Source organism: Pongo pygmaeus, chromosome 19 (genome assembly GCF_028885625.2).
Source record: "Pongo pygmaeus isolate AG05252 chromosome 19, NHGRI_mPonPyg2-v2.0_pri, whole genome shotgun sequence".
NCBI lineage: Eukaryota > Metazoa > Chordata > Mammalia > Primates > Hominidae > Pongo > Pongo pygmaeus.
The window spans coordinates 94932262-94954334 of record NC_072392.2 but is presented as its reverse complement, the minus strand read 5'-3'; the positions used below and the strand labels follow the sequence as shown (position 1 = coordinate 94954334).

Genomic DNA, 22073 nt, shown 5'->3' with positions numbered 1-22073 from the left:
CGGATTCATTCAACGCTGAGCTGAAGGCCAGATGCCTTTAGCATCGCAGTTTGGGCCTTTATCGTCGCTCCCCTGAGCTCTGTACCCTCCTCAAGGTTCCTCCTGCCTCTTCTCTTGCCTCTATTGCGATCCTCCCACCTCAGCCTCCCAAGTGCAGCTCTCATCCTGTTTGTCCCTGTTTTTTTGTTGTTTAAAAAATTTATATTGATACCTGTTTATTTTTTATTTTTATTAATTTTTTTAGAGGCAGGGTCTCCCACTGTCACTCAGTTGGAGTGCAGTAACACCATCATAGCTCACTGCAGCCTCAAACTCCTGGACTCAAGCGATCCTCCCACCTCAGCCTCCCAAGTACCTGGGGCTACAAGCACATGCCTCCACCCCCGGCTAATTTGTTAATTTTTTGTAGAGATGGGGGTCTCACTTCATTGCCCAGGTTGGTCTCAAACTCCTGGCATCAAGCAGCCCTCCCACCGCGGCCTCCCAAAGTACTGGCATTACAGGTGTGAGCCACCGCACCCAGCCTTGTTTATCCCTGTTTGAAAGCTTCAGGTGGCTTCTCACTTCCTGAGGAATGAAACCAAACGCTTTAGTGTCCTGTATACGATCCCTGTGGTTGCAGACCCTGTATTTCTGCGCACTGTTTCTTTCTTTCTTTTTTTTCTTTTTGAGACAGAGTCACACTCTGTCACCCAGGCGGGAGTGCAGTGGTGCGATCTGGGCTTACTGCAACCTCTGCCTCCCAGGTTCAAGAGATTCTCCTGCCTCAGCCTCCCAAGTAGCTGGGATTACAGGCACCCACCACTACACCCAGCTAATTTTTGTATTTTTTTAGTAGAGAGGGGGTCTCACCATGTTGGTCAAGCTGGTCTCGAACTCCTGGCCTCAAATGATCCACCTACCTTAGCCTCCCAAAGTGCTGGGATTACAGGCATGAGCCATCACACCCAGCCTCTGTGCACTATTTCTGCCTCACACCCACCCTGCAATCATACCCAAGTCTGTGGAGCCACTGGAAGAGCTGAGGTGTTCCGTGCCTCCATGCCTTTACATGGGCTATACACTCTGCCCAGATGCCCTTCTCTCTGCATCTGCCTGGCAAGCCCATATCAGACCCAGCATGGCTTTCTCATCCACTCTAAGGCCTTCCCTGCTCCCCACAGACACAGCTGAGCACCCTTTCCTCCAGGCCCCCACCGTGCACATTCCTGAAAACATAGCTGCAAATTTGAATGTGCCAAAGCGGAAGGAAAGATGAGCGTGCTATGAGGGAGGCATGAAGGTAAAATCCTTAGTGCCAGCTCTCTGTTGGGCACAGCCTTAGATGATGGAGCTCTGGTATTTCGCACAAGGTTTTGCTTTATCCCTTCCCATCCCGTTGCACACACACATGCACCTGAAGCTAAAGAGTCACCCCTTGCAGAAGGGTTTGTGTCTTTGTCTCAATTGCACTGTGTCTGAAACCGGCACTTCTTACTACTGGAGTCAGCACTTTCACTTTTCTGTTGTGTCCACACTTTTATAAAATCAGGGCAAAATGCAGTCAACACTGGTGGTTTTATTGTTTTGTTTTGTTTTGTTTTTAAGACAGAGTTTCGCTCTTGTTGCCCAGGCTGGAGTGCAATGGCGTGATCTTGGCTTACTACAACCCCCACCTCCCAGGTTCAAGCAATTCTCCTGACTCAGCCTCCCAAGTAGCTGGGATTACAGGCGCCTGCCACCATGCCCAGCTAATTTTTTGTATTTTTTAGTAGACCCAGGGTTTCACTATGTTGGCCAGGCTGGTCTCGAACTCCTGACCTCAGGCGATCCACCCACCTCAGCCTCCCAAAGTGCTGCGATTACAGGCCCCCGGCCCCCATTATTTTTTTAAAAAGTAAAACACCACAGCCAGAAGCAGGGAGGCTGAGGCAGGCAGATCCCTTGGGCCCAGGAGTTCAAGTCCAGCCTGGGCAACATGGCAAAACCTCATCTATACCAAAAATACACAAATTGGCCAAGCCTCCTGGCCCATGTCTGTAGTCCCAGGTACTAGGGAAGCTGTGGTAGGAGGATTGACGGAGCCTGAAAGGGCAAGGATGCAGTGAGCCGAGATCGCATCACTGTACCGCAGCCTGGATGACAGTAAGACCCTGTCTCAATAATAACAATAATAATAATTGGAATTCATTCAGTTATTATTAGTATATTCTTTAAAAGCCTAACAAGTTACCCAGATAAAAGTGAGGCTGTTATTTCCAGTAGAAGCCTAGGTGTGAGGCCCTGGGATGCCTCCGTGGGGTGCAGTTTGAGAACCACTCAAAAAAACATTCCATGGCTATCCAACCCTTGACTTCGGCGGAGCTGAGATCTGATGCAGGCAAATTTGAGATGTTCTTGGCCTGCAAAGTCTCAATGTGGTGAGTGGTGGACACGAGAGATGTCAGTGGATGGTGGACACGGTGGTCCAGGGGCTGTGGGAGTTGGAATGGAGCGGCTCTGAGGCAGGGAAAGGCAGGGTGGAATGGCCTCAGGACAAGCACACGGTGGGGGAGGGGGCTCTCCAACGAGCCTCTCCACCCGGGCCCACTCTAGGCAGCTCACTGCTGTGGTCCCAGAGGGTCCTTGTCCCCCAGGCAGAAATTGGGCTCCTGGGCCTATGCCCCCGCCCATCCAGATAAGTAGATGGAAGGGGGAGGGTTTGACTGCCCCAACTGGGGCCACGGGATTCAACAGACAACTTCCAAAAGAACAGGGGATTTCTGCACAGACAACACAATAAATGGCCAATTCAGCAGTGTTTTCAAGCTTTTTTTAATTAGGTGTCACAATAAGAAAGAAATTTTAAATTACATCCTGTATATAAAGTCACACAACTACACCAGAAGTTTTTTGTTGTGGTGTTGTTTTGTTTTCTTTTGTTTGAGACAGGCTTTCACTCTTTCACCTAGGCTGGAGTGCAGTGGTGTGATCTCGGCTCACTGCAGCCTTGACCTCCTGGGCTCAAGTGATCCTCCCACCTCAGCCTCCGCTGGGACTACAGGCAGATCCCACCATGCCCAGCTAATTTTTGTAATTTTTTTGTAGAAATGAGGTTTGACATGTTGCCCCGGGCGGTCTCAAACTCCTGGGCTCAAGCAATCCACTTGCCTCAGCCCCCCAAAGTGCTGGGATTACAGGCGTGAGCCACCTCGCCTGGCCCCAGAAGTTTTATAAACCAGTATCTAACTCTACCACACACAAAACACTGTTTGTCTTTAATTTCTTTTTCTTTTCTTTTTTTTTTTTTTGACAGAGTCTTGGTCTGTTGCCCAGGCTGGATTGCAGTGGTGTGATCTCAGCTCACTGCAACTTCTGCCTCCCAGGTTCCAACAGTTCTCCTGCCTCAGCCTCCCAAGTAGTTGAAGCAGTCGTGCATCACCACGACCAACTAATTTTTGTATTTTTAGTAGAGACGGGATTTCCCCATGTTGGCCAGGCTGGTCTCGAACTCTTGACCTCATGATCCACCCGCCTTGGCCTCCCAAAGTGTTGGGATTACAGGCATGAGCCACTGCGCCCAGCCTTGTCTTTTGTTTCATTCTGGGATACAGGGGTGTCCCCAGAGTCTTAGTGCAGTTTTAATAACTTCAGATGTTTAAATGTACAAACCTACAAAACATCAGTTGAATATTTACTTATTTAAATTTCTTTTCCACTTAGTTTCCTGACAGTCAAGTGCTAGATTTTTCATTTTAATTCTCTGCATGTGCCAGTGTCTGGATGGACAGGCAGGCAAAGGAGCCCTTTCCTGGGCTGAATTGACCTCCCTTGAGGTCACATGTGCACAAAATCCAGTTCTTTGGAACATAGTGAAGCTGGAGTCACCAGTGCAATCTTTTCCCGTAGCTGACCAACGGTCGATAAAAGGTTTTTCAAAGTTTGAAAACAACTAGAGCCATGTATAGCACTAGAGGGGGTATTGTAAGAATCTGAGTAAGAGATATCAAGGTATTTTAAATGTAAATAACCTTTCAAATGTCATTTTTTGGTACATTTGTAGTATCTATACTTCTGAAGTTATTAAAGCTTCAAACTTCACCAAGACTTTGGTCGCCCATTTTTTTTTTTTTTTTAACAATACTAGTAAGGCCTTCTCATTTGCTTTCCTGACCCATCAATGGGTCACGACCACAGCTTTTTAAAAATCAGACTTGCAGGCCGGGCACGGTGGCCCACACCTGTAATCCCAGCAGTTTGGGAGGCCAAGACGGGTGGATCACCTGAGGTCGAGAGTTCAAGACCAGCCTGACCAACATGGAGAAACCCCCATCTCTACTAAAAATACAAACTTAGCCAGGTGTGGTGGCACATGCCTATAGTCCCAGCTACTCGGGAGGCTGAGGCAGGAGAGTCGCTTGAACCTGGGAGGTGGAGGCTGCAGTGAGGCAAGATCACACCATTGCACTCCAACCTGGGCACCAAGAGTGAAACACTGTCTCAAAAAAAAAAAAAAGGAAAAAATCAGACTTCCAAAGTCAAGTACAATTTTTTTTTTTTTTTTTTTTTTTGTGACAGGGTCTCACTCTTGCCCAGGCTGGAGTGCAGTGGCACCCCCATGGCTTACTACAGCCTCAACCTCTTGGGCTCAAGCGACCCTCCTGCCTCGGCCTCCCAAAGTGCTGTGATTACAGGTGTGAGCCACTGTGCCTGGCCCAGAATCTAAATGTGTACCAGCCTCTCTCTGCTCAGGAGGGCTTGGGCACGTCAGCTGATACCGGGTCCTTTGGGGATACGGATCTGCCCCGGCTGATGGACTCCTCGCCCTGGATTGCAATTATTTGTCTTTCCTACTGGACCACGAGCTCCGAGAGACTGTGCTCATTGTTGCTGTTGTTTTTCATTTAATCTTTGTGTCCTTTGCACATAATAGGAGAACTGGCCTCCTGTCTATTCTTGATATTGTGCTTAGTTCCGGGGCCCTGCCCTGACTAGGTCAGTGACTGTTTGCCTGTCATTAAAGAGAGACATCAACCATGAGAAAAACCAACTCTTTTTCTGTCCATGCACACAACACTCCACAGAACCCTTCACTTCTGATACCAAATATGAAGCCAGCCCCACCCCTACAACCAATGCATTCTCCAGCCACCCAGACACCAAGTGGGTGTCCTCCCGTTCAACTCTGACACTAACTGCCTGGAATCAGCGCAGACCCCACAGGTTAGGGCCCAGTCCCACAGACTGCCCCCCACTTCAGGGGCCAATCACAAGTATCAGGTCCCCTTGTTCCCCACACTTTGGTCCTACTTGGCTACAAATCAGGGGTTCCGTGAACCCCTCAAGTTGAGTAATTTGCTGCGGCATCTTACAGAGCTCAGGGAAGCACTTATGTTAACTGGCTTATTAGAAAGGAAGTCATAAAGGCTACAGACGAACAGCCAGATGAAGGTACCTAAGTAGAGTGAGGTCCAGTAGGGTCCTGAATGCAGGAGCTTCTGTCCCCATGGAGTTGGGGTACGCTACCCCCTGCGCACGGGAATGCATTCAGCATCCTGGAAGCCCCCCAAACCCTATCGGGATGTTGACGGAGGCCTCATCACATAGGCGTCATCGATTCTTAACTCAATCTCCAGCTCCTCTCCAGTCTCTGGAGGAAGCTGGGGGGTGGTGGGGCTGAAAGTTCCCAGCTCCTCATTGCAGCTTGATCTCTGTGGTGATCAGCCCACCCAGGAGTCACCTCATTAGAACAAAAGACACTCCTGTCACCCAGGAAATTCCAGTGGATTTAGGAGCTCTGTGCCAGGGACTGGGATCAAAACCAAATGTTAGAACAAAACATGCTGTTAGCACCCCTGTAACTTAGGAAATTCAAGGGATTTAGGAGCTCAGTGTCAGGGCTGGGCATGGTGGCATGCACCTGTGATCCCAGCTACTCCAGAGGCTGAGGCAGGAGGATCGCTTGAGCCCTGGAGGTCAAGACTGCAGTGAGCTGTGATTGCACCACTGCACTCCAGTCTGGGCAACAGAGCAAGACCCTGTCTTAAAAAACAAAATAAAAACTGTGTCAAGAACTGGGGGCCGAAACCAAATATATATATGTTTAGGATGTTACATTTTTTCTACTTTTTTTTTCCAAGTGATCCTTCTGCCTCAGCCTTTTAAGTAGGTGGGATCACAGGTGTGTGCCACCATGCACAGCTAATTTTTAAATTTTCAGTAGAGGCGAGGTGTACACTATGTTGCCAGGCTGGTCTCGAACTTCTGGGCTCAAGCAACCCTCCCACCTCGGCCTCCCAAAGTGCTGAGATTGCAGGCATGAGCCTCTTACTTTTTCTTTTTTTCCTCTTTTTTAGAATATATAAGAAAATAAAGGAAAAATGGGGTCTTTGGATCTGACTGTCCAAAGACACCATTAGCATTTAAAAAATATATTCAGTCATTCATGCATATTAATGGAAAGTCCAAATTATACTGAAATGTATAAGATGGAAAGGAAAAGCTGCCCCCCAATCTCCTCTCCCAAGAGGTAGCCACTGCTGACAGTTTCTCGTGGGCCCTTCCAAAAAACAAGCCTTTTCTCTGCATTTTCAAGCACATGCGTACACTTCCACTTTGCCACTTACGGCAAGATGACTGTGCTGCTCACGTGGGGCTGCTGCTTGCATTTTTCCCTCCATTTATCTTGATGCACTTTTCACGTCAGCACTTATCAACGCCTCCCTTTTTTTTTTTTCTTTTCTTTTTTTAAGGTGGAGTCTTGCTGTGTCACTAGGCTGAAGTGCAGTGGCGCAATCTCGCCTCACTGCAACCTCCGCCTCCCGGGTTCAAGCGATTCTCCTGCCTCAACCTCCCGAGTAGCTGGGATTAAAGGCACCTGCCACAACACCCAGCTAATTTTTTTTGTATTTTTAGTAGAGACGGTGTCTTGCCATGTTGGCCAGGCTGGTCTCAAACTCCCAACCTCAGGTGATCCACCCACCTCGGCCTCCCAAAATTCTGGGATTACAGGCGTGAGCCACCGCGCCCAGTCCCCAGTTCTGTCTTTTCAACTGCACGCGGTCAGAGTCGTTATATAAAAATCCTGATGGACATTTCTCCAGTCTGGAGCAGATTCCTAGAAGTGGGTTTGCTGTGTCAAATGGAGCGGCTCCTCTTCCTGCCCCCTGAAGAGGCCTGCCTACCCCGACCTCAGCCACAAAGATACTTTGCTGTGCAAAATTTGGGAAATATCAGGACACCCAGTCACCACTTCGCCATAGATAGCACTGAGTCTCTGTGTACGAACTGCTCAAAAGGGAAGAGGCTTTGTTGCCTGCGCAGCTCCCCCCGGGCGGCATTTTGTGTAGTCAAGGAAGTCTCCCAGGCCGGGCACAGTGGCTCACTCCTGTAATCCCAACACTTTGGGAGGCCGAGGCAGGCGGATCACCTGAGGTCAGGGGTTCGAGACCAGCCTGACCAACATGGTGAAATGCTATCTCTACTAAAAATACAAAAAAATTAGCTGGGCTTGGGTGGCGGGTACCTGTAATCCCAGCTACTCGGGAGGCTGAGGCAGGAGAATCGCTTAAACCCAGGAGGCAAACATTGCAGTGAGCCGAAATCGCGCCACTGCACTCCAGCCTGGGCAACGAGAGCCAAAACTCTGTCTCAATAAAAAACTCAAAAAAAAACAAAAACCAAACAAACAAGAAGTCACTCAGAGGAGCTCAAGGCCCCTCTGGGTTTGCCACTTCTGACCCGCCATGGGGCTTGTAAAAACTTCGCCTCCCAGCACAGCTCAATGTTTTGTTAGGGAGCCTCCCTGTGAGCGGCCGACGCTGGCTGGGCTCCATGGGATCAGCTGGGGCTGCTCATTCATTCATTTCCACATCTACCCACTGGGCTTCCAAGTTGAAGTTCCTGGGGCCCCCATGTCCCCTCCCCACGACCTTCAGTCCCACAGAGCCCATGGGCACAGCACGTCGCTCTCATCCTCTGACATTCCTGCGAGCTGAAGTCACTTCTTCCTTCCACCAGGGCCATCCCGGGCCATTCCTCTCATCATCTGTTTATTGTGTCTCTGTGTGGGAGAGAACTGGCTGAAGAGGTGGGGCTCCAGTTTTGGGAACATGGACACTGAGAGAGTTGGGGATGGAAAACAACATAGAAGGAAGCAAAGCCAGAGGCTGCGAAGGCCATGCTGCCTGGCCCTGGTCCCAGACAGACACCCCAGCCAGCTTTCCTGTTGCACCGTTTGTCTACTCGCCGCAGCGACGCAGTGGGAGTCCTGGGCCCGCTTCTCCAAATGGCACACAGAAGCCTCAACAGGCACCCACCTGGGGAAGGCCAAGGCCGAGGGCTTGGGGTGCACAGTCAAGAACACGCCTCAGCTCAGCATTTGTGAGCCGAGTCACTTTGGCCCATCGTTTGTATGCAGCCCCCATAACCACAGGGCAGGTGCTGCCGCAGGGCGTGGACAGGCTGGACCTTCGAGGCCCTCCTCTGTCTCCCCTACCTTCTGCCCCCCACCACTTCCCATCACCCAGTCTGTGCCAAGGGCACTGACCCTGTCCTTGTCTTGCAGGAAGAGGAGCAGGACTTGGATGGTGAGAAGGGGCCATCGTCGGAAGGGCCTGAGGAGGAGGACGGTGAGTGGGACCTCTGCGCTCATGACGGGGCCTGACTGTGTCGGGGGTGGCCTGTGTTCTGCTGGGGATCCCAGGAGCTGGGGTTCGAGTGCCAAGGGGAGGGATGGGGTGGGACAGTGGCCTGAGTGGGGCATGAGAGGTGAAGTCTGGCGCCATGGATGTCCTGCCCTGGCCTGCCTGTAGCCCTCCCTCACGCCCCTTGCACTTTGGGGCTTGGCTTTCCCATCCCGGGGCCCCTCTTGGGAACACACTACACGCCCTGCCCGGCTCTGTCCTGCACTGCCTCCTAACTCCCCTCTTGTGACCGACCGCGCTGTACATTTCACGATTCTCTCCAAACATCTCTGACCTATTTTACTGAGACGAAAACCACTCACACAGCCTCCCCCGTGCCTTCTTCAGAACGAAGGCCCCAGGAGGGGACACGCCTGCTTTCTAAGCAGCTCTGGCTGACTGGCCACAGGCCCCAGCCATGAGACTGAGAGGAGAAAGGGAGTGGCCGAGAACAGGGGAGACACTGCCAGATCTGACCCGGCCAGGACAGACAGAGGCGGAATAAAACGTGGGGTGGCTTCTGCTGGGTCCGTCCGCCTATTTCTCTAAAAAAGAAAGTGGAGGCAGACATGCAAGATGTCAGCCTTTGTTGGCTCTGTATGGCAAGCACAGGGAGGATTAGTGCTTTCTGCATTTTTGTATGTTTGAAATATTTCATAATTTTTAAAAAGCAAGACTGTTTTTGTGATCTTAAGTCGGCTGCTGGCAGGAGCACTGGAAAGAGAAGGTTTCAGGAATGTAGGAACCAGCTCCTGCGGGCAGGCTGGGCTGGGGTGCAGAGCTTCCCCTGAGGCAGTGCTTTGGTTTCCATCAGCACAGCCTGAAGCAGGAGGGGAGACTGAAGCTTGGGTGCAGGCGGTGGGCTGCAGGTGGGGACATTAGTCCCTTACCAGGAAGGACCCTTGCTCCCTGCTTTTGGGGACTGGGGACTCACTGCAGCCATGGCCCTGGCATCTGTCCCTGCCATGTGGCCTGAGACAGCTGAAGGGATGCAGGGATCCTGTTAGTGACTTGGGGACACGGGAGGGAGGCCCCTTGGTAAGGACAAGGAGAGAGGCTTGCAGACCCCTCTCCCTGGCATAGCTGCCAGAGGGCACAGTCACCCAGCACTGTCACCAGCCTCCCCCCTTATCTGCACCGCTGCTCCTGAACATCCCCCACCCCCAGTGCCTCCTGCCATCTTAGCCTCCTGCCATCTCTAGCAAGGCAGGGAAAGGAAAGGTTTATGGCTCCAGCTGTTGGAAGAATGTGTGAGCACCCCCAGCCCCTCTGCAGTACGAGGCAGCCTCAGAGGCTAATTGATTAGTGTCGCTAAAATGACTTCCCTGAGCGACTCGGTGAATTCACAGGAGACTGGAGGAAGAAACCTCCCCCATCCCTCAGAGGCTGTCACATTGAATCTTGGCCTAGCAAAATTGGATGCGCTGCCTGGTGCACTGCATGTGATTGAGCGAAATCCTTTTTAAGTCGTTTGTTCTGTCTGGCTCAGAAAACAAAACTAATCAGACTTGCCCCATAAATTGAAACCTAAGACTGGGACCAAGGCAGGATTTTGTATGTTTTCTTTTTTTGGGGGGTGGGGGGTGGGGGGTGGGGGGATACTGGAATCTTACTCTATTGCCCAGGCTGGAGTGCAGCAGCGCGATCTCGGCTCACCGCAACCTCCGCCTCCCGGGTTCAAGCGATTCTCCTGCCTCAGCCTCCTGAGTAGCTGGGATTACAGGCATGCACCACCATGCCCGGCTAATTTTTTGTATCTTTAGTAGAGACGGGGTTTTGCCACGTTGGCCAGGTTGGTCTCGAACTCCTAGCCTCAAGTGATCCACCTGCCTTGGCCTCCCAACGTGCTGGGATTACAGGCATGAGCTACCATACCCAACCAGATGTTTGGGTTCTGAATTCGCATCTAGAACCTTCTTCCTTTCACTCTGAGAGCCCCCCGCCTTCCCATCAGTCCGCATCAGCCTATCTGGTAACATGAGGGCTGCAAGCTAGAGGGGAGGGGCCTGGCTTTTCAGGCTGCTGGACAGGATATGGAGGGACAGAGAGGGCAGCACTTCCAGAATAGCAGCGGAGGATCTCTCTACGCCTCCCTCACTGGGTCCTTTAGTTAGTGGAGGTCAATAAGAGGCCAGCCAGCTCTGCCCGATACCTGCTGGATTCAGGAACCAAGAGGTTGCTCCCCCATGGGGCTTTTCCCTCTGGAAGCTCAGCTTTTCTCTCCTCACCGTAGCTCATGTGCCCAGAGCCTGTGTCCACTCCAGGTCACAGGTCCTGGCTTCCTACCCGTCCATGTGCCCTCTTCAGGCCTCGAGATCTGTCCGTTTTTTGCAGGCAGCAATGGGGGGTCTACCCTCAGGGACTGGCAAATCGGGCTCTGCCTCTTCAGCAGTACACACGTCAAACCCGCTGCGGCAAATCCTGCATCCCTGGCCTGGCCACTGTGGGCTGCCTGGATGCGTGTTTTTAGACTTCCAATAGCCGCAGGGGGTGGGGGGATGACACAAGCCTCCCCAAGCCCAGGCAGGCATGGTGTGTGTCCGGAGATGAGCTGTGCTCGGCTTGCCGGAGCTATCGCCTCTGAGCTAAGTAACCGAGAGGACCCGCAGGGCAGGGCCAGGGCAAGGCAGAGCACTGCAGATGTCGGGAGGGATGTGGCATCTGGAGACAGCCGCGGACTAGGAGCGGGACTGCTTTCTCTCTAGCTGTCTCGTTGTAGGATTTAAGGGAAAGCTATGGAACGAGAGGGGGTATAGGCGCTGGGGTGAGATGTCTCTGACAGCCAGATGTGGCCTCTGCTTGAGGTGTTTCTTTTTAAACCTAGGGAAAGGGGGCCGGGGTTTGTGGGGCCAGCCTCTACAGCACTCCTGGCACTTACTGGGTCCCCTCTCCGCAGGAGAAGGCTTCTCCTTCAAATACAGCCCTGGGAAGCTGAGGGGAAACCAGTATAAGAAGATGATGACCAAAGAGGAGCTGGAGGAGGAGCAGAGGTAGGCTGCAGCCCCTTCGCTGGCGCCTGGCGGGCTCTTGGGGGAGGGGGGTGCGCCTCTGAGCCCTTCATGTTCCTGCCCCGTGGCAGAAGGGCCCCGAAAGGAGGTGGGGCTCCTACATGTTCTGCCCAACCACCGCCCCACCTTCCCAGTTTAGGAGTTCTTTCCTGCCCTGGTCAGTCAGGCTCGCACACCCCTGGCACCCCTCCCTGGCACTGACCAGGAGGCAGCCACTGGTGATGGGGGATACAGAGCCCATTTACTGCACTCCCCCCCACCCTCTCCACACCCCACTGCCCCCCATCTAAAGAAATGAGATGCCAGGAAAGAGCCTGGAGCAGACCTGGCTGTCCCTCACACACAGAGTCCCCAACAGAGCTGATTTCTCCATTTCTCTTTGGGACACAGCGGATTCTTGGTGCTCATCATTCAGCAGCCTCCCAGGCCGGTGCCTGCAGCAGCGCCTTGTAGCTCCGGGCAGTGCAGCTATGGCTTCTCGTTGTTGGAACTGGCTCCCCCTTCCCATCTGGACACCCCCTGCACAGCCACTGGGCACCCTGCCACATTTTCCCTCCACACCATCCTGCTGCCGGGGAAGGGGTGCGCTGGGCACAGTGGGACAGCTGGGGAGGTCTCAGCAGAGGGACAGTCGTTTGCACCAGGCCCAGCAGGCTCCTGGTGCTCACCCACACTGCTGCCCTTCTGCAGCGTGGCCTGGAGTCCTTTGGTTAAAGCAGAAGTCTAGGCGGTAGCTGTGCCATTTTCCAAGCCTGGCGACTCAGAGCAGCTCGTGGGAATCACCCCCTACTTGTCAGCAGAAACCAGCGGTCTAGGGTCCGAGCGGAAGGGGTGGTTTATGATTTTGGAATCAGAACTCAACTGCCCCTCTCATGGCTGTGTGCCAGGCCACCCGCCGGGCAGCCCTCTAACTTCAGAGCTGCTCTGCCGGTGACAGGCCCTGTCTCCCCTCCTGCTGCTGGCATCAGCGCTCTCGACCCTCAGCAGGAAAGCTCTTCACCCTGGGTGGGTGGGGGGCGGGCAGTGTAAGTACAGCCAGGAGGAAGAGCCCTGGCAGGAGCCCCGAGTCCTCAGGTGCTGAGGATGCTGCCTCTTGGCATGACCAGGTTTGCTGCATTTATATTTCAGGATTGAGCTGACCTCTGACCTCACTTCCCTGTAGCAAGTTCCTTAGGTCCTGAGCCACAAATATTCTTGCAAATCCTTTTGGTAAGGACACTGATTTCTTAGACTAGTGGTGCTCCCCTTCTACTGCGTGCTAACGTGCCCCCAAACAACTGACGCGGCCTCAACCTCCCCTCCTCCATCGCCTTCATAACCGATTAATACATTTCCCACCTGAGCCCTTCTCATTCTTCTCAAGCACGAGGAATCTCTGGCAGAAAAGGCCCCGTCTGGGGGCAGAGGTTCCTGGAGGGGAGTTAAGTCCCTGAGTTCCTGGAGGGGGCCTAATGGGCCGGCAGGTTGGGGTGCTAGTGCCTCCTCGCAAGGCTGGGGGAACTGTCACCCCGGGACCTCAGGCTTCGGAAATGTGGATGTCATCACCGTGCAGCCTTGGGTCTCACCCTGAGAAGGTGAGGCAGCTTCTGCACAGTGCACAGCAGATACCCTGAGACCGGTCCGTGCTCCCAAGCTGTGAGACAGGCAGGTTCTTATGATCAGGGCAAGGGTTAGCAGACGACGGCCGGGCCACATCTGATCCCCCACCCGCCTGTGTCAACCCAGCGTGGCAGGAACAGCAACACTCACCCATTTTCCTGCGGTGTGTGCCCCTTTGCCACAGTGGCCAACCTGAGTCACTGCAGCAGAGACCGCACAGCCCCCCAAATCTAAGGAGTAGCTGGCTCTTTGCAGAAAAAGGTTGCAGTCTGTGGACAGAGGCTAGAGGGGGCTGGACACAACTGCCAGCCCTTGAAGGTCCCAGGGGACAGAGGCTGCTCAGGCAGATGGATCTGGAGGGCCTCTTAGAACAAGAAAGACCAGGCCTCAGGCTGGGGATGAAACTGCCACTGCCACCCACGTCCAGAGCTGGGACCTTGGCAGTGGGGAGGGAAAATCCCTTCCCCTTATTTTCAGAGAGTAGACCCTCTGCTGCCCATCCTTCCCCCACTGGATCTTCGGAGGTCTCTAGACCACCAACCCACACTTGGCTGTTCCGTGGGACCGACACTGTGCCCGAGGTGCTGCTCCTGGGACGAGGGAAGACTCCTCGACTCCTCTGCATGCTGCAGTTACCACTTTGTGCCCTGAATTGAGAAGGAGGGGCCGGAGGACTTCTTGGGGCAGGACTGGAGTTCACGTCCATTCCCATCACTGCCCAGCCCGCATGCTCCCTGTGGCTCCCAGGCATGCCAGTGGCATCTGCTTGCTCCCCGACACCTCTGCCCCCTGCATGAGGTCGCCCCTCGCAGCACTGCGTGGGGTCCCCGCGGCTCCACATCACGCTGTCCTCACACGGTGATGCTTGGGGTTGCAGAGGCTGGTCCGTTTGGCTTTGGCTTTTCATCTTCAGCACGATGGTTCTCATGGGGGTGGGGAGCACCGGCAGCTGTGAGACAGTTCCGGTCCCAGCCGAGTCCAGGGAACTGCCCTAGAATCATCAGTATGAAAAATAACATGCCTGTTGTTATCAAACCACTAAAACCACAGGCCAGCTAGCAGGGTGCTCTCTCTCCGCCTGTCAGGTTCTGCCCTCCCGGGCTCCATGCCTCTGATGCCTTTCCTAGCTCTCAGGGTCCACAGTCGAGTTGCAGCTAAAAGCTGCATGTCCCCTAACTTTAAATTTACTAGCTCAGCCAACAGATCTGCATCTAGAACCTGAAGCTTTAGTGGTTGCCGGTTCCAGCACTCCTCAGGAGCTTCAGTTCACAGGCTCTCACGACAATTAGGAAGTGGGACTGGAAGCAGGAGGCCCCAAATTAGTTCCCCGACATGCTGAAGTGGTCAGTCTCATCCTTGAACTACTCAGATCAAATTCCTTCCGCCTGGGGCCAGAAAGCGGTCAGGTCTGTAAATCCAGAGGCAGCTGCTGCTTAAGATCCTGCTTGCCACTGTCTGCCCGCCTCCTCAGCTCTCCCCTCAGGCCAGAGGTTCACACACTTCATGCCTCTGGTGGCGTCCCTGGGTTCTGCTGGAGCTGCTGTGGGAAGTGCCACCTCCATTTTCACAGTGTGGCTAGGACAGTGGGCTCGCAGGCTGGTGACAGCTCCCCTGAGCAAGAGGCCTCCTCCTCCTCCTCCCCCAGAGCTAGGGAAGCTGGCAGGGCTTGGCTGGCTTCACAGCTTGGCAGGAGAAAGAAAAGGCGTGGCTGTCAGCTCCTCTCCATCACTTCTTCCGACCTTGTGGTCTCAGAGCGAAAATGAACCCAGGCTATAGACTAGGCTGGCTCTGATAGATCAGGACCCACCCCTCCATTTGAGGTCTGCAGGGCTGTCTTGACTCCTCTGGAAATGGACATGACTAGAGGAAGGTGCTAGTGTGGTAAAACAGGGAAGGGGAGGAGGAGGCCAAGGAACCACAGCTGTGGGGTAGTTCTGGTTCTTCCACCTGATGTATGCAAGAAACTATGCAAACAATAGACCTGCCAGCGTCAATTTCCAGCTCAGGCTGGAAATGCGTGCTGACTGTGACCACCAGGAGAGGGCGCCAGAGGAACAAGATCAGACCTGCTGGGTTCTCAGTGGTCCCAGGACTGGCAATGTGTATTAGTTCATAAAAGATGGGCACACCGTTGGCTCCATCTGGAAGCGTGCATCCTAGGGTGCCAGTATCCCCCAAGGGGACAAAACTCAGCCAGCGGGAATGGGAAATTATCTAGGGTGATAGGAGTATTGTCAGCACAACCACACAACCCAAGATCAGAAAGGCCCTTGGCAATTCAACTGCCCAAGTTTCTTCCTTAAGTACCCTGCAGAGGCTGAACAGGGTCCATGGGCTGCCAGGTTCTGTGCAGGATCAAGGGGAGCTCTGCAAGCTCTGGCCAGCTTTGTGGCACAGACTCTCTTGCCGCAAGCGATGAGAAGCAAATCAGCAGTGGTTTGAGAAACCAGAGTCTAGCGCAGCTTCTGCAATTCCAAACATTCTCCTTCCTCGTCCCCATTTCCCCCTTTCCTTGCCCATGGTGCAGGATGGAATGAGTAAAATAAATTATCTTTTTCTCCCCATTTCTCTTTACAGAACTGAAGAATAACGAAGTTATCCTTAGCGTCCTCCTAAAGGCTTTTCCTTTTGGCATCTTAAAAGCTTGAGAGATAAAATGGAAACCCCAGAGAGGAGTCTGGGCAGGCTCCCAGGGTGCATGCTGCCTCCATAAATCTGCTGAGCTCTAGACCCTCAATCAGGACTTGTCCCTTGGCTAGCAGGATCCTGGGAACACCTTTGGCCCTGCCCTGTGTAGAGATGTTCATGTCCGTTTCTGTGGGTCACTTTGTTAAGCTGAAGAGTTTTAAGAGTTAGAGCTCAGACCCTGGACTGGGATTTTTTCTTACCACTCAAACTTGCTATCCACACACCCTGCACACCTTAGCTAAAACGAACATTTTAAAAGCAGAGTTCATTTTCACTCCAGTCCCCCCTCTTTTGCCCTCACTGAAGCCAAACCACAAAAGACTTTGAGGAATGAGAGACAAATGAGGTGGAGCTCACCTGTGCTCACCAGCTCCGTCCAGGTGGTCAGCCGACCCCTTTCCCTGGGAATCCCACTTCTCTCTCTGGCTGGCTTGGTTGTTGGGGGTGAGATGCCATATTGATTACAGGGCAGCAAAGAACCAGTACCAGGAATTTACTTGACCATTCCCCTTATTTTTCATCTAGAGGAATCTTGGATTCAGCCCTTTTATTGCTAAGACACCTTTTCACTGAGGTTCTTACCAGCTCAGCCAAATCTCCACTCTGCTATAGCAGAAGCAATAATGTTTGCTTTACAAAGATTTCTTGACTATGCCTTTTCTTAGAAAGTTTGATAGATTAGTTACAACTTCAGATCATCAGATCAGTCTCAAATTCGTTTCTTGGAATTTTATATTTGATAATATTTATACTATACCAAACTCATTTGCAGTTCTTAGGTTTGTTGGTTAAAACATTTTTTTTAAAAGCAGTAAGTTTATAGAAAATGTTTTCATTTAATGGAAGGCTGGGGAATGTCCAGCATCAACCCCTATGGCATGCATTCCCAGTGGCCTTCTCATCTGGGCCTGGAACCTTTGGTTCAGGGCTTAGGGGAGAACAGGCCACACGGCAACAGCCACACAGTCATTGCCTTCAACACAGAGCCCCGTGTCCCCAAACAGCAATAGTCATGCCCTTGTCCAGGCTGGGATCTAACTGATACAATAGGTCGTTGACTCCCTCCTAGTAGAGCTATCTAGGTTTGTCTGGAAAGTTTCCGACCCTGGCTTATAGGCACCACACCTCATGTACTCCTGATGGCTTGGATCTCTGTATTCAGCCTTTGTTCAGTCCAATAAACTTTGAGTAGATGATCTCAATTACTGTGTGTTTTTTCAGTTTGCTTTGTTTAAAAAAAAAAAATCCCTTTTGAACCCATTGAAGTTTGACTTCTCTTTCATTTTGATGCCTCTTACTCTGCAGCAGAGTACAAAGCCATACATCCACCCTGTTAAAAATATGCAGTCGCCATGGCTGTCAAAACCACATGACATGATCTGTGTTCACTCAGGGACATGTGGATTGTGCTTCCATCCACAGAGCTCAGCACACCCTTTCTGTCCACGGGAATTCTTTCTTTTTTTTTTTTCTTCCTTTTCTTGAGACAGGGCCTCCCTCTGTTGCCCAAGCTGGAGTGCAGTGGTGCAGTCACAGCTAATTGTGGCCTTGACTTCGTGGGCTTAAGTGATCCTCCCGTCTCAGCCTCCCAGGTAGCTGGGACTACAGGTGCTCACCACCACGCCTGGCTAATTGTTTATAGAGACAGGGTCTGACTATGTTGCCCAGGCTGGTCTCGAACTCCTGGGCTCAACTGATCTTCCCATCTTGGCCTCCTAAAGTGCTAGGATTACAGGCGTGAGCCACTGCACCTGACCCTCTTTCTTCTTACAGGAGGGCACAAAGCACACATCATAGGCTGCTGCTTCTCCAGACAGGGGAACCAACTGTAGACACAGCTTTCTCAGGGGACAAGGGAGGCTGGGAAGTGGGACTTCAGTATTTCAACTACTAGATGCTGCTCTAGACAGAAAACTTTGCCGGATGGAAGATGCGGGGCTGGGGAGAGGAGGGAAGGGTGAAGCAGAAGGAATATGGTAGTAAAAGTATGGGAGCGAACATGGAGACCACGCCTCCAGGCAGTGTGGGGGATGCCAGTGGCCCAGGGCTATGCTGAGGTCCTGCAGTTGCAGAGCCTGTAACGTGCTTACGACCGACCCAGCTGCACAGCGGGGCTGAGAGGTCCAACGCTGCAATGTGGTTTACGTTCTCTTAAGGCACTGAGACCGTGGTGTGTGGAGGGCAGGAACTGCAGAAACCAGAAGAGTGAGATGCAGCCAGGATGCAGTACCCGGCTGGGCTGAGGAGCACAGGGCACCAGAGTGGAGCAAACAACAAACATATGGCTCCCTGGGTTCGGCAGCCGCCTCGCCCCACCTGAGGTGTTTGTGCTGTGGAAGTTGTCCTGTGCTGGTCATATGGTGTAGCTGAGCCTCATAAAGATAACAAGACATTGCTCCCAGCACAGACTCTGTGTGGAGCAAACATTTAGGCCAGTCTTCCTCCACACCCATCCCTTGATTAAAGGGGCAGGGCCACCGCCTGCCATAGGGTGTCCTTGTGCAAATTAGGAAAAGGCACCCCCCTTTCTCTGGCCAGTGAAACCCCACAGGCTGCCCTCCTCACTCCTTTGCCAAGCACTGTCTTGCACACATTTGTATGCTCCCCGATTTCCCAGCTGATAATGTTTTTTCTTTCTCCACTTTCGGCTCATTCCTCTCAACGAAGGCTGTTTCTAACCTATTTCTTCATAGTACTACCTCAAGCTGCTTCATGGAGCCTATCTTCTTCCTCATTATGTCACTGTGGGATGTGCAGTCAACAATCAAATGAGGCCCAAAGGGAAACTGAGGCACAGAGCACCTAAGTGATACCTGGGGTCCCCAAACCTCCCCAGCAAACCTGAGATTTCACATCCCAGTTTTTAGAGCCCCAAAAGTTGCGTGTGTCAGACCCAACCAGCTCCTATGTTCTAAGTGGGTTCTATTTTCGTTTTCTTCTTGTTCTGAAAAGCAACCGCAGTCACACAGGAGAGAGGAGAGTCCCAACTCCGCCAGCTGCACACAGGCTCTCTCTCTCCCCAGTGGGCTAGGAGCACCTTCTTCCTCTTTGTCCTTTCTTCTCGACAGAGTTCAGAAGGAACAGCTGGCTGCCATCTTCAAGCTCATGAAAGACAACAAGGAGACGTTTGGCGAGATGTCCGACGGCGACGTGCAGGAGCAGCTCCGGCTCTACGACATGTAGACTGCGCCCGCGGGATGCACAGCGGCCATGCCTGACGCTGTCCCCACCCTTGCCCCATGCCCTTGTTCTTTCCAGACTTCTGTAGGCCTAATTTTCCCTTATAAACATAGATGCAGGCGAACATTCTATACATACTTGACAAGCTCTTGCAATGTGTATATTACTTTGCAGGAATCAAAATTGTTTTATTCGGAGGACAAAGTCCCTGACCCCTCTGGTTTCTGCTTGCTGGTGAGGTTCCAGCTGTTATCGGGCTCTGAGGCCCTCTCCTGATCCAAATCTTTTTTTGTTTGTTTGAGATGGAGTCTCACTCTGTCTCCCAGGCTGGAGTGCAGTGGCGTGATCTTGGCTCACTGCAACCTCCACCTCCCGGATTCAAGTGACTCTCCTGCCTCAGCCTCCCGAGTAGCTGGGATTGCAGGCATGTACCATCACACCTGGCTAATTTTGTATTTTTAGTAGAGACAGGGTTTTGCCATGTTGGCCAGGCTGGTCTCGAACTCCTGACCTCAGGTGATCCGCCCACCTTGGCCTCCCAAAGTGCTGGGATTACAGGCGTGAGCCACCATGCCCGGCCAATACTACACTCTTTTTCTGCCTTATGAGGAGTTCTGGAAGCTTCTGTAACTGTAGGGAAGCAAGCTGTAGGGGAGCATTCTTGGTTTTTTTGTTCTGTTTTATTTTTGTTTTTGTTTTTGAGACAAGTTCTCACTCTGTCACCCAGGGTGGAGTGCAGTGGTACCATCATGACTCACTGCAGCCTTGACCTCCCAGGCCCACAAAATCCTCCTTCCTCAGCCTGAGTAACTGGGACTACAGGTGTGTACCACTACATCCAGCTAAAGGAGAGCGTTTTTTTCTTTTCTTTTTCTTTTTGAGACAGAGTCTCACTCTGGCGCCTGGTCACTGTGCCCTTCACCTTCTGGGTTCAAGTGATTCTCCTGCCTCAGCCTCCCTAGTAGCTGGGATTACAGGCATGCGCCACCATACCCAGCTAATTTTTGTATTTTTAGTAGAGATGGAGTTTCACCATGTTGGCCAGGCTGGTCTCGAACTCCTGACCTCAGGTGATCCACCTGCCTCGGCCTCCCAAAGTGCTAGGATTACAGGCATGAGCCACCATGCCCAGCCAGGAGCGTTCTTTCAGCAAAAAGTCTAATCCAGAGACTCACCTTCCATCCTGGCACTAAACAATAGTACTAGAGGTAAGATCTGCCAAGAATTTCTCTCACTTAAGCAGGATACTTACTTTAAATATAATTAGGCAAGACTTATTTGAGTACTTGCCTAATTGTATTTAATTAGAACTATGCTGGACGCTGTAGACAGAAGAAATAAAATACTCAACTTGGTCCCTACCTTTCAGCAGGTTAAAGGCCTTTAGGAAAGAAAAGCCTGTGTGCAGGGAAAGAGAACCTCACCAGAAAGTATTCAATAAAATGCCAAAGTGATCTTACAGAACAGTGCCTGTGACACCGGAGGGGATTGTTCCGTCTTTGTGAGTGAACATACAATCATGGGGATAACTGGTCTTTCGTACCATGCAGGTCCCATTTCTGATCACCCCACTGGCAGGACAATTCAGTTCTTGAGCAAACTGAGTTAGGGAGGGTATGCTAAAGACAGAACCTATGCAAGTTCTTAGAAATATTTTTTGTTTGCTGAAATAAAGCTCAATCAACACACTACCTTAAAAAAAGTGGAGCAGCGGCATTTCCATGCCTCATGCTCACCATCATGAGGTTAACTTCCCGCCATCGCCTCTTGCCTGCCAGGGGTTTTTTGGGAGCCCTTCTCTGTTCCACTCTGATTCCTTTTGTTTCTTTGCTGACCATTCGCTCTCTGTGTCTGTTGTTGGATCCAAATACGAGTGTTTTTCTTTCTTTTTGTGGTCAGTGCTTTTTTCCTTCTTGAAATTGTTTTACTGTGTTTTGTCAAAAGCATTTAACCATGTTATGATTTAAGAATTCTCTGTTCACTTGAGGTCAGGAGTTCAAAACCAGCCTGGCCAATACGGCAAAACCCTGTCTTTACTAAAAATACAAAAATTAGCCAGGCGTGGTAGCACACGCCTGTAATCCCAGCTACTCAGGAGACTGAGGCAGGAGAATCGCTTGAACCCAGAAGGTGGAGGTTCCAGTGAGCCATCGCGCCACTGCACTCTAGCCTGGGTGACAGAGTGAGACTCTGTCTCAAAAAAAAAAAAATCATTTGTTCCGTCTCAGGTCTTAGGGACCCCTTATGTCAGCTAATCTCTCCGTCCCCTAAATGCACAACGGTGGGCAGGGCAAACTCGTAGGTGCCCTTATCCCTCCCAAGGCTGCGCTGCAAAGCTCCCGTGGCTCCATTGCCCACTTTCTCCTCCCTCTTCTTTCTTTTCTGATTATACAAAACAGGAATGACTCGTGTACTTGAGTCAAAATCCTCATGGCATTGGGAAAAGTAAACTGAAGGAGTTTTTGTATACTTGTACCGGCTAAGATGTTCTGACTGCAACGAACAGAAAACTCCAATTCAACTGGCTTAAACAAGAACAGGGCTCTCTCACGTGAGAAGCCAAAAGTTAGAACAACTCCAGGCCAGAATGGTCGGGGCTCAAGCTGCAGTTCTCTTAGCTCAGTCTTCCTTGTACTGTGGGCTTTTATTGGAGACTAGCTCTCCTCATGGTGGCAAGCTGGCTGCAGGAGTTCAGGTATCTCATCCAGAAGCAAGAAAAGGGTATGTCTTGCTTGCGTCTCTAGGCGTAAGGGAACTGGTCCAGATGTCCCCGCCCCACATCCCTTCAGATCCCAATTGGCCAGAATATGGCATGTGCCCATGTTTCAACCAATCATGGGCAAGGAGATGGGACCAGCATGATTGGCCTAGACTCCTGGAGCCTGGGGCTGGGCCCAGCATTCCCTGAATACATGGCCATCTGGAGGAGAAGGTAACTGAATTTCATTGGGGATCT

The 22073-nt window shown here is 51.8% G+C and overlaps 1 protein-coding gene across 4 annotated transcripts in view; it reads left to right on the top strand.

Moving 5' to 3' along the window:
* The window catches only part of MXRA7 (matrix remodeling associated 7), a 36025-nt gene extending 15022 nt beyond the window's left edge, over positions 1-21003 (top strand). Inside the window, exons 1-4 of one of the 4 annotated variants that reach the window (XM_054459583.2) lie at positions 8018-8340; positions 8525-8588; positions 11539-11632; positions 19006-21003. In XM_054459583.2, the coding sequence (XP_054315558.1) occupies positions 8092-8340; positions 8525-8588; positions 11539-11632; positions 19006-19120 (522 nt within the window). In that variant the 5' untranslated portion in view covers positions 8018-8091 and the 3' untranslated portion in view covers positions 19121-21003. Of the gene's footprint in view, positions 1-8017; positions 8341-8524; positions 8589-11538; positions 11633-12040; positions 12722-15826; positions 17140-19005 lie in introns of those variants that run through there. The other 3 variants (XM_054459582.2, XM_054459584.2, XM_054459580.2) reach the window with 3 other exon arrangements.
* Positions 21004-22073: the final 1070 nt, after the last annotated feature.